This window comes from Rhinoraja longicauda, chromosome 1 (genome assembly GCF_053455715.1).
Source record: "Rhinoraja longicauda isolate Sanriku21f chromosome 1, sRhiLon1.1, whole genome shotgun sequence".
NCBI classification, from domain to species: Eukaryota; Metazoa; Chordata; class Chondrichthyes; order Rajiformes; family Arhynchobatidae; genus Rhinoraja; species Rhinoraja longicauda.
In genome coordinates this window covers 48,882,964-48,895,629 of record NC_135953.1, presented here as the reverse complement: position 1 = coordinate 48,895,629, position 12,666 = coordinate 48,882,964, and the positions used below count along the sequence as shown (strand labels likewise).

Here is a 12,666-nt window from a genome sequence, read left to right as displayed (position 1 = left end):
AAGGAGTAACAAGGTTAAAGCAGAGTAAGAGCAAGTGCTGATGGAGGGCGATTATTCAGATTAGAGGTCTGTGAGCAGTGTTGCACGCAGTGATCAGCGCTGGGTCCCCTGTTGCTTATCATCTAGATAAATGATCTGGATGATTCATGTAGTTAATAGGTTTGTAGATGAGATCACAATTGGTGGTGTAGTGTAGTGAACAGTGAAGAGATTATCACCAACAAGATCCAGATGAACTGGGAAAATTGGGCCAAGAAATGGCAGATGAAATTTAACTCAAACAAGTGCGAGAAATGGCAATTTTATAAGTTAAACAAGAGCAGAAGATTCACAATAAAACATAATGTCCTGAAGAGTGTTGAAGAACAGAGAGACCCTGGGGCCACAGGTAAATAGTTCCCTGAAAGTGGCAACACAAGTAGATGGGATGGTGAAAGCGGCCATTGGCACGCTTGCCTTTTGATGATGTCAGGGTACAGGAGTTGGGACTTTATGTTGCAACTGTACAAGTTGTTGGTGAGACCACACTTGGGAGTACTTTGCACAGTTCTGGTTGCCCACCTAGAGGAAGAACGTTACTCAGCCGAGAAAGCAGCAGATTCACAAGAATAATACCGGGACTGGAGGGGCTGAATTGTAAAAAAGATGCTAGATGGGCTGGGATTGTTTATCCTGGAGAATAGGAAACCGTGGAGTGATGTTAAATCATGAGTGGCATATCAGGTGGATGGTCGCAGCATCTTTCCAATACTCCAGCAACATGGGAACTTCATATATTATGATTAATTTGTTGAGTCAAAGGGTATCTTTATTGAACTAATTAAGCACTGAAACGGCCAGAAATTTCCCTTGTTTCATGCATCATCATTGTTGATAAGGACGATATCAAAAGTTGAATAGAACAAAATGGCTGCACAGACAAGCTGGTTACACTGGCAGCCCTGGAGCGCATAATCAGCTGTGTGAACTTTCAGGCCATACACAGAACATATGGAAATGTTTCTTAGAGCACTTAATAATGCAGATTGACTGAACTGAACTCAGAAATTATAAAACACTAGCTACAAAAAGTGAAGTATTTTCTATTTGATAAAGTAATGAAAAGGTTGCAGGATCACATTAACCCCAATCTCTTAGAAATGGCGCAAATGGTGGAACGTTCCAAGTCTGAAATGAAATCACTTAGACAGTCCATGTGATCACTGAAAATCTGAACAAAATCCAAATTTCAATTAAGTTAATTAAATTATTTTCATTGAAAGTCCCATCCATCTAAAACACCATTTGTCAGCACATCCCCTTGGCTTGACTTTCAGAAACACATTATCAAAATTACAAAAATATTAATACTTTGGTGTGGATCCCAGATGTATTGATGCGGTGTGAATCAATACAAACAGAGACGCAAGAGAAAGCAGATGCTGGAAGCCTAAGCAAGCTACAAACCGCTGGAGGAACTCAGTGGGTCAGGCAGCATATGTGGTGGGAAATGAACAGACAAAGCTTTGGGTCATGACTCTTCCTCAGAATGTCTGAAGAAGGATCATGACTAGTCATGTCTTCAGTCCATTTCCCTCCACAGATACTGCTTGTACTGCTTAATTACTCCGACAAATTTTGTTTTGCTTGATATTAATGAAACAACATTTTTAAAAATCAGACCAGGAGCAGGCCATTAAACTCTGCCAACTTATTCTGCTCTACAAAGACTACATATCTGACTTACAGCATTGGTTACCACCCTGAACCCAATGCAATTGAACATAAATTAGCAACTTCGGGTCTGGCGTATTTTCTGATAAAACATTCAGGCTCGTGTTTAGCCTGGGCCAGTGGTTCATCCAGGTGGCAATGCATTTCTTCGAATTATATTAAACATTTGCCCGATCAATATTAATTTATGTCTTTTTCACCCTTCTCACTTTTCTGCAAATGGTTGAGTCACGTCAGATCAGATCAGGTTCCGACTGGCAGTGATTAGGTCGTCTTCATTTTGTACCCTAACAGAACTCTAATCCGAGATTCCACCTCAACCTCACTTTCCCCACACATCTCCCGATTCCCTCAGTACTAGAAAAGATCTTGATGTATACCTAAAATAGACCACAACTGGGCATTCATAATTTCTGGAGTACAGAATTCTAAAGATAGCCACCTTTGTTTATATTTATCCCAAATGGCTACATCGTATTCTCTGAATAAGATTATACATAAACGTGGACGTTTGCAAAGGATAGCAGTTAGAGAGGAATACGAGACAGCCAAATGTAACAACAGGAGGTACTCCTGGGGTGATAGAGAGATGACCCATTCTGGGGTTTCTGCAGCGACTACTGGATAGATAATAATGAAACCAGGCATCAAACTAGACAAAAGGGAGAAAATATATGGTTAGCTATATCAAAGACTGCACACATATTGGAAAGGCTGCGTAGTAATAGATTACCTTACTTAAAATCACATAATTCGTCATCATCCACTTTGATAAGAACTGGAGGGTGGCAAATGTTGTGCCTCTATTCAAGAAGTGCTGCAGGGAAAATGCTGGGAACTGTAGGCCAGGTGAACTTAACATCTCCAGTCGGAAAGTTACTAGAGTATTCTGAGGGATAGGATATACAGGCATTTGGATGGACAAGGACCAATAAGGGATAGCCAGCGTGGTTTTGTACTTGTGAGGTTGTGTCTCACAAATCTGATTGAGTTTTTTGAAGACATGACCAAAAAGGTTGTTGAGGACAGAGCTGTAGATGCTGTATACATGGATTGCAGTAAGGCATTCGACAAGTTTCTGCACGGTAGACTGCTCTGGAAGGTTAGATCACATGGGATCCACGGACAGAAAGCTAAATGTGTAGAACATTGGTTTGATGGAAGGAAGCAGAGGGTGATGGTGGAAGGTTGCTTTTCGGACTGGAGGCCTGTGACTAGTGGTGTGCCTCAAGGTTCGGTGCTGGGCCCATTACTGTTTGTCATCTGCATCAATGATTTGGATGAGAACAAACATGGCAGGATTGGCATGTATGCTGATGATACAAAAGTGGCTGGTTTTACGGATAGTGAAAATGGTTGTAAAAAATTGCAGCAGGACCATGAATGATTGGCCAGGTGGGCTGATGAATGGTTGATGGAATTTAATACAGGGAAATATGATGTGTTGCATTTTGGGAAGTCTAACATCTTAAGGACCTACACAGTGAATGGTAGGGCTCTGGGGAGTGTTGTAGGGCAGAGGGATCTAGGAGTGCAGGTGCATGCTTCCTTGAGTTTGAGTCGCAGGTAGATAATGTGGTCAAAAAGGCTTTTGGCACATTGGCCTTCATCAGTCAGAGTATTGAATATTTTTAGTTGGGAGGTAATATTGTCGTCAAGCTGGAATGGGTATAGAGGGGATTTAGCCAAGACTAGAGGATTTGAGCTATAGGGAGAGGTTGAGTAGGGTGGGACGCTATTTCTTGGAGTCCAGGCGGATGAGGGGTGATCTTATAGAAGTGTATAACATCATGAGAGACATAGGTCGGGTAGATGCACAGAGACCCTTGGCTAGAGTAGGAGAATCAAGAACCAGAGGATTTAGGTTTAAGATGAGAGGGGAAAGATTTAATAGAAACCCGAGGGGTACGGTTTTTTTTTACACAAAGGGAGTTAGGTGTTTGGAACGAGATGCCAGAGGAGGTAGTAACTATCGCAACGTTTAAGAAACATTTCGGCAGGTACATGGATAGGGTAGGTTTAGAGGGATATGTGCCAAACGCAGGCAGGTGAGACCACATTGGTGAGTGGGGTCAAGTTGGGCCGAAGGGCATGATTCCACTCTGTATGATTCTGTGCCAGAATGCAGAACAGAATTATTATGTGATTTGTGAGTCCACATGCAGCTCGTGCTCCAGTTAAAATCTAGTTTCTGTTGACATTATATTTATTGCCCAATGTGGATCATACATCATGAGAAAGTACTGGGAAATTGTTTTTTGATCAATTTGGCCAGCTTTGTTGAACAATATCTCCGCAGATTCTTTAAAATCAAACCAACTAACATGTATAGCTTAATGAACTTAACTTGGGATCTCGAGAACATTTCTTTCAGATAGATTTCAAGTAAAATCTCCCTGTATTTACCAACCTCCTGCTCTTCAATTCATTCTTTCTGTATTCTTGGCCTGCGCTCTGCTCTCCTTCTTGTACCCTGCACTATCTTTTTAATACTTAATTCTGATTCTTTATAATGCTTTTGCAGTTCAATCTTTGCACTACATTGATCGTGTATTCACATTGTCATTTGTCATTTATCTTTCATATATTTTCGGCTGATTCCTTTATCTGGTCACGTCATTTTTACTTTTTGTCATCTTGGTGCACAGCAAATGTGTGTTCAGTTCTGGGCACCATATTATAAGAAAGCTCTCTCAAGAGAGAGCTAGATAGAGCTCTTAAGGATAGCGGAGTCAGGGGGTATGGGGAGAAGGCAGGAACGGGGTACTGATTGTGAAAGATCAGCCATGATCACATTGAATGGCGGTGCTGGCTCGAAGGGCCGAATGGCCTACTCCTGCACTTATTGTCTATTGTCCATTATCAAACTGGAAAGGTTACGGAGAATATTTACGAGGATGTTGCTAGGACTAGAGGGTCTGAGCTATAGGGAGAGGTTAAGTAGGCTGGGACTCTATTCCTTGGAGCACAGGAGGATCTTATAGAGGTGTACAAAATCATGAGAGGAATAGATCGGGTAGATGCACAGAGTCTCTTGCCCAGAATAGGTGAATCAAGGACCAGAGGACATAGGTTAAAAGTGAAAGGGAAAAGATTTAATAGGAATCTGAGGGATAACTTTTTTCACACGAAGGGTGGAGGGTATATGGAACAAGCTGCCAGAGGAGGTAGTTGAGGTTGGGACTATCCCAATGTTTAAGAAACAGTTAGACAGGTGCATGGATAGGACAGGTTTGGAGAGAGATGGACCAAATGCAGTCAGGTGGGACGAGTGTAGCTGGGACATGTTGGCTGGTGTGGGCAAGTTGGGCTGAAGGACCTGTTTCAACATTATCACTCTATGACTTTTTCCGCGTTTTAGCAGAACCAAACAGCCAAATAGAAGGACTCAAACAAGAAATCCCAAGCAAACCACAAAATACGGGAGTAATCCAGCATTTTGTATCTTTCTTTGGTAAACCAGCATCTGCAATTCCTTATTGTTAGATTTTAAGAAATCCCCCCAAAATTTTAAAGACAGAAAAGAGAAGAGACAAATGCATTTCTCTTCTAAAATGGCAGGGGAATTCCAAGTCCAATTAAAAAACACATGCTGTGTATTTTTGTTCTAATGTGGTGCTAAGAACCCCGACTCTTTTGCAACAACTGTGATTTTCTAAAATATCATTTTGGTCTAATTAATGATGTTGAAACTATTGGACATTCACAGGAAAAAATATATTTTTAAGCTTAAATGTGTTAGGCAAAGCTGTGAAATAAAAATGTTTGTACAAGTTATTCTTACCTGTATTGAAGTCAAGTTTGGTCATTTGCAGAGCATACGCTTCACAGTCTTTCTTGCTAAAGCTAAAGATAATAACAGGCTGAAAAATCCTTTCCATGATCATCTTTACAATCTTGAATACATTTGATGGCCCTGTGGGTAACAATAACAGAAACTTACAAAAGCATAACAACCCTGGTCCAGTTGGAAACAGAAGGCAACTGAGAGGGAATGCCATCTTCAAGCTCAAAGCTAAAGTGGACCCAGGCAGCAGATACTGGCCTCCTCCTCCGAGCAGAAGAGTAATAATGACTTCACATTCAACCACATACCTGCTTCTGGGTTATGACTGAGAGCTGGGGGTCGGGGGTCAAATGGGTGTATGCGTATACTGAGAGTTATGTTTTAAATGAACACAATTTTATCTTTTTTCCCTGTTTGTTTTGCTTTGAATATGAAATAAACATCTCAAAATTTCTCGGTATGATTCATAAACATAAAAACTGCAAATGCAAAGCACTTAATATAAAATATGAACAGAAGTGGGAGATTATTTAATATGGTTGTAAATGAGCCTACTTTCCTGAGGGATAATAATTTATTTTGTTCCACAGTGATTGAACACAGCATTTGACTGGCCATAGAAATATACATTTATCCAAAATGATTGCTCAATTAAACCTTGCATCCACAAAAATATATTGTACTTTTGCCATAAATAATAATAACCATAAATATGAGACTACTTCATTTCAGTTGTACGTTACTTTGAATATTAAGACATAGTAAAAAATAACAGCCATATTTTCAAACTTTATATCAATGAAAAGTTATCATTCTATCAATTACATTTTTTATAAGAGCTTGTGAAATTTCTGTGATCGAAGTGTGATCAAGCTAATGTCACGTGAAGGTCAGGCATAACATTACTAGATGTAAAGAACAGTAAGACTGCTGCTCATTCGAAATAATCAGTTTTAACAGAACTCCTACCAGCCTTTTTTTAAGCAAGATTTCCAGGTTACCAGAAAATATCAAAAATACAAAACACAAAATCATGGAAATATTCAGCCGGCCAGACAGCATTTATGGGAAAAGAAACCATGTTCATGTTTCAGGTTAATGACCATTCATCATCTCAGTTCTGTTGAAAGATTATCAATTTTAAACATTAAAATACACAAAGTGTTGGAGTAACTCTGCAAGTCAGGTAGCATCTCTGGAGAAGATGGATAGCGACATTTAGGGTTGTGTCCCAACCTGTCACCTCTCCATGTTCCCCTGAGATGCTGCCTAACTCACTGAGTTACTCCAGTACTTAACATTCAGTGTTAAGTAACATTCCACATTAACTCCACTGCTCTCTCCACAGATGCTGAATGACCTGACAGCAATTGCTCTTTTTATTTCAGATTTGAAATGTTTTAGTTTTTAAAGTATTCAAATACACTTCATCAGAAGACTTAACCTATCTGTCAGAGTTCTACTTAAACCTCAGTTTATCTTTTGGGTAATTTATGCAGTGCCCGACATGGAACTTTAAGATGAAGAGCTTCCCATTTCAGCTAGTCCTATTTGCCCATATTTGATCCATATCCCTTTCAACCGTCCCTATCTATGTACCGGTCCAAATGTATTTTAAATGTTGTTACTGCACCTGCTCAACCATCTCCACCTCTCCTGGCAGCTCATTCCATATATATATATATATATACACACTACCTACTGTGTGGAAAAAGCTACCCCCTTGGTATTAAACCCTACCCCTCTCCACAAACATATGCCCTCTAGTTCTTGATTCCCGAATCCCAACAGAATGAATGTACATCATTCCATGCTCCTCATGATTTTACACTCCTCTATAAGATCGTCCCTCAGTCTCCTGTGTTCCAAGGAATAATTTCTTAGTCTAACCAATCTCTCGCTGTAGCCCAGGCCCTTGTGTTCCAGCAACATTCTTGTAAATCCTTTCTGCACTCTTTCCAGCTTAATCGCATCTTTCCTAAAGCCGGGTGACCAAAACTGAATACAAAACTCAAAGTACAGGTTCCCCAACATTTTGCACAAACTCATGACACCATCTCCCACGCACAAAGCTGTGCTGTCTTTTCCCCAATTAATTCCTCGTTCCAAATGCACATCATAATGCCCTCCAGTAACTTACCTACCACATATGTTAGGCTACAGTACCCAAGTTTTGCTTTGCAGCCCTTCTTAAATAAAGGCACATTAGCCTCCAGTCTTGCGGTACCTCACTTGCGGCTAACAATGATGTGTACATCTCAGCCTAGGCTCTTGCAATTTCTTCTCTAGCTTCCCACAGTGTTCTTGGATGTACCGGAATCTAATTGTTGAAGAGTCTTTAGCACTTAGACTTTAACCTCCTTGTATACCTTTTATATGTTACACTTGCTTACCTTATCTAAGCCAATGATAAAGACTGTAAATTGATTTTAGATACCAACAATGTAAATCATATTAGTTTCTTTCTCTGTACCTCTTGTTCCTCCTTTCCTCCCCTTCGAATCAGCTTTTGCAAGATCGCCAGCATCTCTCAGTACCTGCATAGCTGTATTGAAGTTATCTTCTCTAAAATCTCCCTACATTATAAAGATAACATCCAAAAATCAGGAATATGCACCCAAAGTCATTTTCACAACTGGCTATAGAGTTGGAAGAGAATTGTAAAAATATTTTTATATTTGTCGTTGAATTAATCATTTACGAAAACGTAACCACAGAATAACGATCTGATCAAAGCCAATGAACTGAAACTTATTTGATGCAATAGATTATTATTTTCTTCAAGGCTGGCTCATGCTTTTGCAAATTTCTATTGAACAGTGACATGCAAATAATTTTCACTGCATTACCAAGCTACAGACAACCCATGAACTAGCTTGAATTTACAATATTTTCGAAAGATCGACAAAAGTGGCCCCTTTTCCGACAAGAGCATTGGATGATTTGCGAGGTTAAATCTTCAACACCAAGCTAGGATGCTGATAGAACTTACAGCCTTTGCCATATCAAGCACATGACTTCTATAAAGTGAAGATCTAGATGGATCACCCATTTAATTGGTTGAAGGCAAAAAAAGCATCAACCTTTATTATTGAGCTCCTATACTTGACTCTGTCATCAAAAATGGGGTTTCACAGATGTTCCTTATCCCATTGATTTAAATGTTCATCAATTATGAATGTACATGCCAGAATTGTGAAACTTTAACCTAATTAGCTGTAATACAGGAAACACAGTTGCCAATCTGCACCCAGCAAACCCAAATGCAGCAATGTGATATTTGTCAAATAATCTGCTTCCTTGATGTTGACTGAAGTGATAAATAAAGCCCAGTATGGTAATTCCCCAGGACATCTTCCAAATGGAAGGTTGGCATCTTCTACTGACATCTGGAACTCCACACAAAGGCTGTGTTGTGAACCCACATCCACAGGATTGTGCCTATAATAGTGCAGTTTCCTCTGTACTAAGTAGAGGAGTCAGCCAAGTTTTAGACAATAGACAATAGGTGCAGGAGTAGGCCATTCGGCCCTTTGAGCCAGCACCACCATTCAATGTGATCATGGCTGATCATTCTCAATCAGTACCCCGTACCTGCCTTCTCCCCATACTCCCTTACTTCGCTATCATTAAGAGCTCTATCTAGCTCTCTCTTGAATGCATTCAGAGAATTGGCCTCCACTGCCTTCTGAGGCAGAGAATTCCACAAATTTACAACTCTCTGAATGAAAACGTTTTTCCTCATCTCCATTCTAAATGGCCTACCCCTTATTCTTAAACTGTGGCCCCTGGTTCTGGACTCCCCCAACATTGGGAACATGTTTCCTGCCTCTAACGTGTCCAACCCCTTAATAATCTTATATGTTTCGATAAGATCTCCCCTCATCCTTCCAAATTCCAATGTATACACGCCTAGCCGCTCCAGTCTTTCAACATATGACTTGCGGTCAGGAAGGTGTCCCTTGTTCAACCTTCAGATGCAATTTTCCATAAACTTGCCACCGTTCTTTACTGCAACCTCTTTCAATTTACACAAGTTCAGCACAACAATAATTAATACAATTTTATTAAGAAATGCAGAGCGTTTCAATGATGAGCTTCACTTACATTTTCATCAACAACTAAGTGCAATCCATCACCACCTGCTGGGAAAATATAATGCTGCAGAGGAGTCGGTCTATAGTCTGTGTAGATTACATGGCAAGGCTGAAATAAATTGTGATCAATATCCTGATTACCAAAGAATCAAAAAAAATCTTTATTACAGCATTATGAGCAATATGTTAAAGCTTGCGTCCAGAACTGCAAATAATATGGGTAAAGACTGAAGGATGATGGATAACGCTTCCGACCAATAAAATGAGCTATTTCTATGTTATAAAACAATCTGTTAATCCAATTTTCAAGCAGGATTATTTTGAGATCGCATTGTTTATCTCAATTCTCCTGGCTCTTGGAAAAATCCATGTGCTCAAAACTTTTAATATGTTATACCAGAATGCATGGTTTTAAAATGTGATAAAGCAAAATAATTACTGCTTAATGTAATTGACGCGTCTGCAGAATTCAGCATTGGGTTTTATTTAAAAAATCGAATTTAAAGTATTTGGAGGGGGGAAATATCTTTTTACTTTGATTACTAGCATACAAAAGAAAACAGAAAAAGTAATTTACTTTCACAAAGAACCTTTTTAACAAATAACCTTGTAATAATTATGTACCTTTGTAACAAAGTCAAACTGCTTCATCTCAAAGAATTATTTCTAAACAGTTCTTTTGACTGCATGTGTGCTAGTCATGTTACATCAACGATCTAGTCATTTTCACTCAGTAAATGAACAGCCAGGTATTGGTGTTGATTGCATCTCTTGAACAATCTGTACCTTCTTAAAACCCACTTTGCTGACTAAACTGCACTGGGACATTGGCTAATCGATATCCCTCATTTATATGGCTGCCTTCGAATTGCATCCCTTATTTTTTTTTAACAATACATATTAGGGGCGGCACAGTGGCGCAGCAGGAGGGATGCTAACTTACAGCACCAGAGACCTGGGTTCGATCCCGACTATGGGTACTGTCTGTACGGAGTTTGTACGTTCTCCATGTGACTGCGTCGGTTTTCTTCAGGTGCTCCGGTTTCCTTCAACACTCCAAAGACGTACAGGTTTCTAGGTTAATTGGCTTCAGTAAAACTTTCCTAATGTGCAGAATAGTGCTTGTAAATGGGGTGATCGTTGGTTTGTGTGGACTCGGTGGGCCAAAGGGCCTGTTTCTGCACTGTATTGCTAAAGTCATTCTCTTATTTCTTGAAATTTGCAATTGATCTAGTTAGTATTTGCAATTTCATGAAATTCTTCACAATTTTATTCTGGAATGACTGGACTCTAATTTTAACACTTTGGCCCGTGTTCTTTCTTCCCCATAAACTTACGAGTTTCCTCTCTCACTTAATCCGTGCCCCCCATGAAATTTCCAGCTGCCAACTACATAAACAACAGTTCCACTGCATGATCTTTTCATGGCTGCACTTGCATCCAAGTTATTGATCACCTGTGGTCAAACCTATTGCTCCATCACACCACTTTTCAGTTCATGACGTGACATACAGTATATTCTCTTTACTGTCAATCTCCTCCTCACCAACTAATCTCCAGACACAAAGAACCCATAAGAAACTCTTAAAAGGAGGCCTAAATATTACAGCACTTCAACTAAAATCATAACATGTCTGCAATTATTACAGGAACTCCAGATTTTGCATATTATTTCTTTATCAAAGAATCTAAAATTTGTACTTAATTACCTGTTTGTGAAGATGGCAAATCCACTCAGCAAATTGGCGTGCATTGGGAATGGTTGCAGAAAGGAACACATAGTGAACATTGTCTGGGAGAAGAATAATTGTTTCTTCCCATACAACACCTCGCTCTAAAAATAAAATAAGTAAAATTAACTTCTTATATTTCCATGAAAACTATTAAATTTATGCTTGGCTTAACAAGCAAACATAATTAGGTACAAACCAAGAAAATAGACATTCATTATCAGAAACAGTACTACTCCAAAAATTCCCCACCTCACAAGTAGACAAAACCAGTTATATGCTATTTGCTGGAACACAACAAATGCTGTACTTAATACTGTCCATTTTTTCAACATTTATGTTTCTTTTCTGCACACTACTCAACTTCAAAGTCCATTTAGGAAATTAAAATACCCAAGGGTAGGTCATGATGGCACTCTTTCAATTTTAATATTTTGTTAGCTTCTAGGTACGTATTAGATAATAGACAATAGACAATAGGTGCAGGAGTAGGCCATTCGGCCCTTCGAGCCAGCACCGCCATTCAATGTGATCATGGCTGATCATTCTCAATCAGTACCCCGTTCCTGCTTTCTCCCCATACACCCTGACTCCGCAATCCTTAAGAGCTCTATCTAGCTCTCTCTTGAATGTATTCAGAGAATTGGCCTCCACTGCCCTCCGAGGCAGAGAATTCCACAGATTCACAACTCTCTGACTAAAAAAGTTTTTCCTCATCTCTGTTCTAAACGGCCTACCCCTTATTCTTAAACTGTGGCCCCTGGTTCTGGACTCCCCCAACATTGGGAACATGTTTCCTGCCTCTAACATGTCCAACCCCTTAATAATCTTATACGTTTCGATAAGATCCCCTCTCATCCTTCTAAATTCCAGTGTATACAAACCTAGTCGCTCCAGTCTTTCAACATATGACAGTCCCGCCATTCCGGGAATTAACCTAGTAAACCTACGCTGCACGCCCTCAATAGCAAGAATATCCTTCCTCAAATTTGGAGACCAAAACTGCACACAGTACTCCAGGTGCGGTCTCACTAGGGCCCTGTACAACTGCAGAAGGACCTCTTTGCTCCTATACTCAACTCCTCTTGTTATGAAGGCCAACATTCCATTGGCTTTCTTCACTGCCTGCTATACCTGCATGCTTCCTTTCAGTGACTGATGCACTAAGACACCCAGATCACGTTGTACGTCCCCTTTTCCTAACTTGACACCATTCAAATAATAATCTGCCTTCCTATTCTTACCACCAAAGTGGATAACCTCACACTTATCCACATTAAACTGCATCTGCCATGCATCCGCCCACTCACACAACCTGTCCAAGTCACCCTGCAACCTC

General features: G+C 39.9%; 1 protein-coding gene across 1 annotated transcript in view; it reads right to left on the bottom strand.

Annotated features, from left to right (window-relative positions):
• The window catches only part of mtrex (Mtr4 exosome RNA helicase), a 93,154-nt gene that overhangs the window by 60,899 nt on the left and 19,589 nt on the right, over positions 1-12,666 (bottom strand). Inside the window, exons 8-11 of the mRNA XM_078396899.1 lie at positions 11,307-11,431; positions 9,608-9,706; positions 7,974-8,076; positions 5,498-5,629 (exon numbers count right to left, since the gene is read on the bottom strand). Coding sequence (XP_078253025.1) covers positions 5,498-5,629; positions 7,974-8,076; positions 9,608-9,706; positions 11,307-11,431 — 459 coding nt within the window. The remainder of the gene's footprint in view (positions 1-5,497; positions 5,630-7,973; positions 8,077-9,607; positions 9,707-11,306; positions 11,432-12,666) is intronic.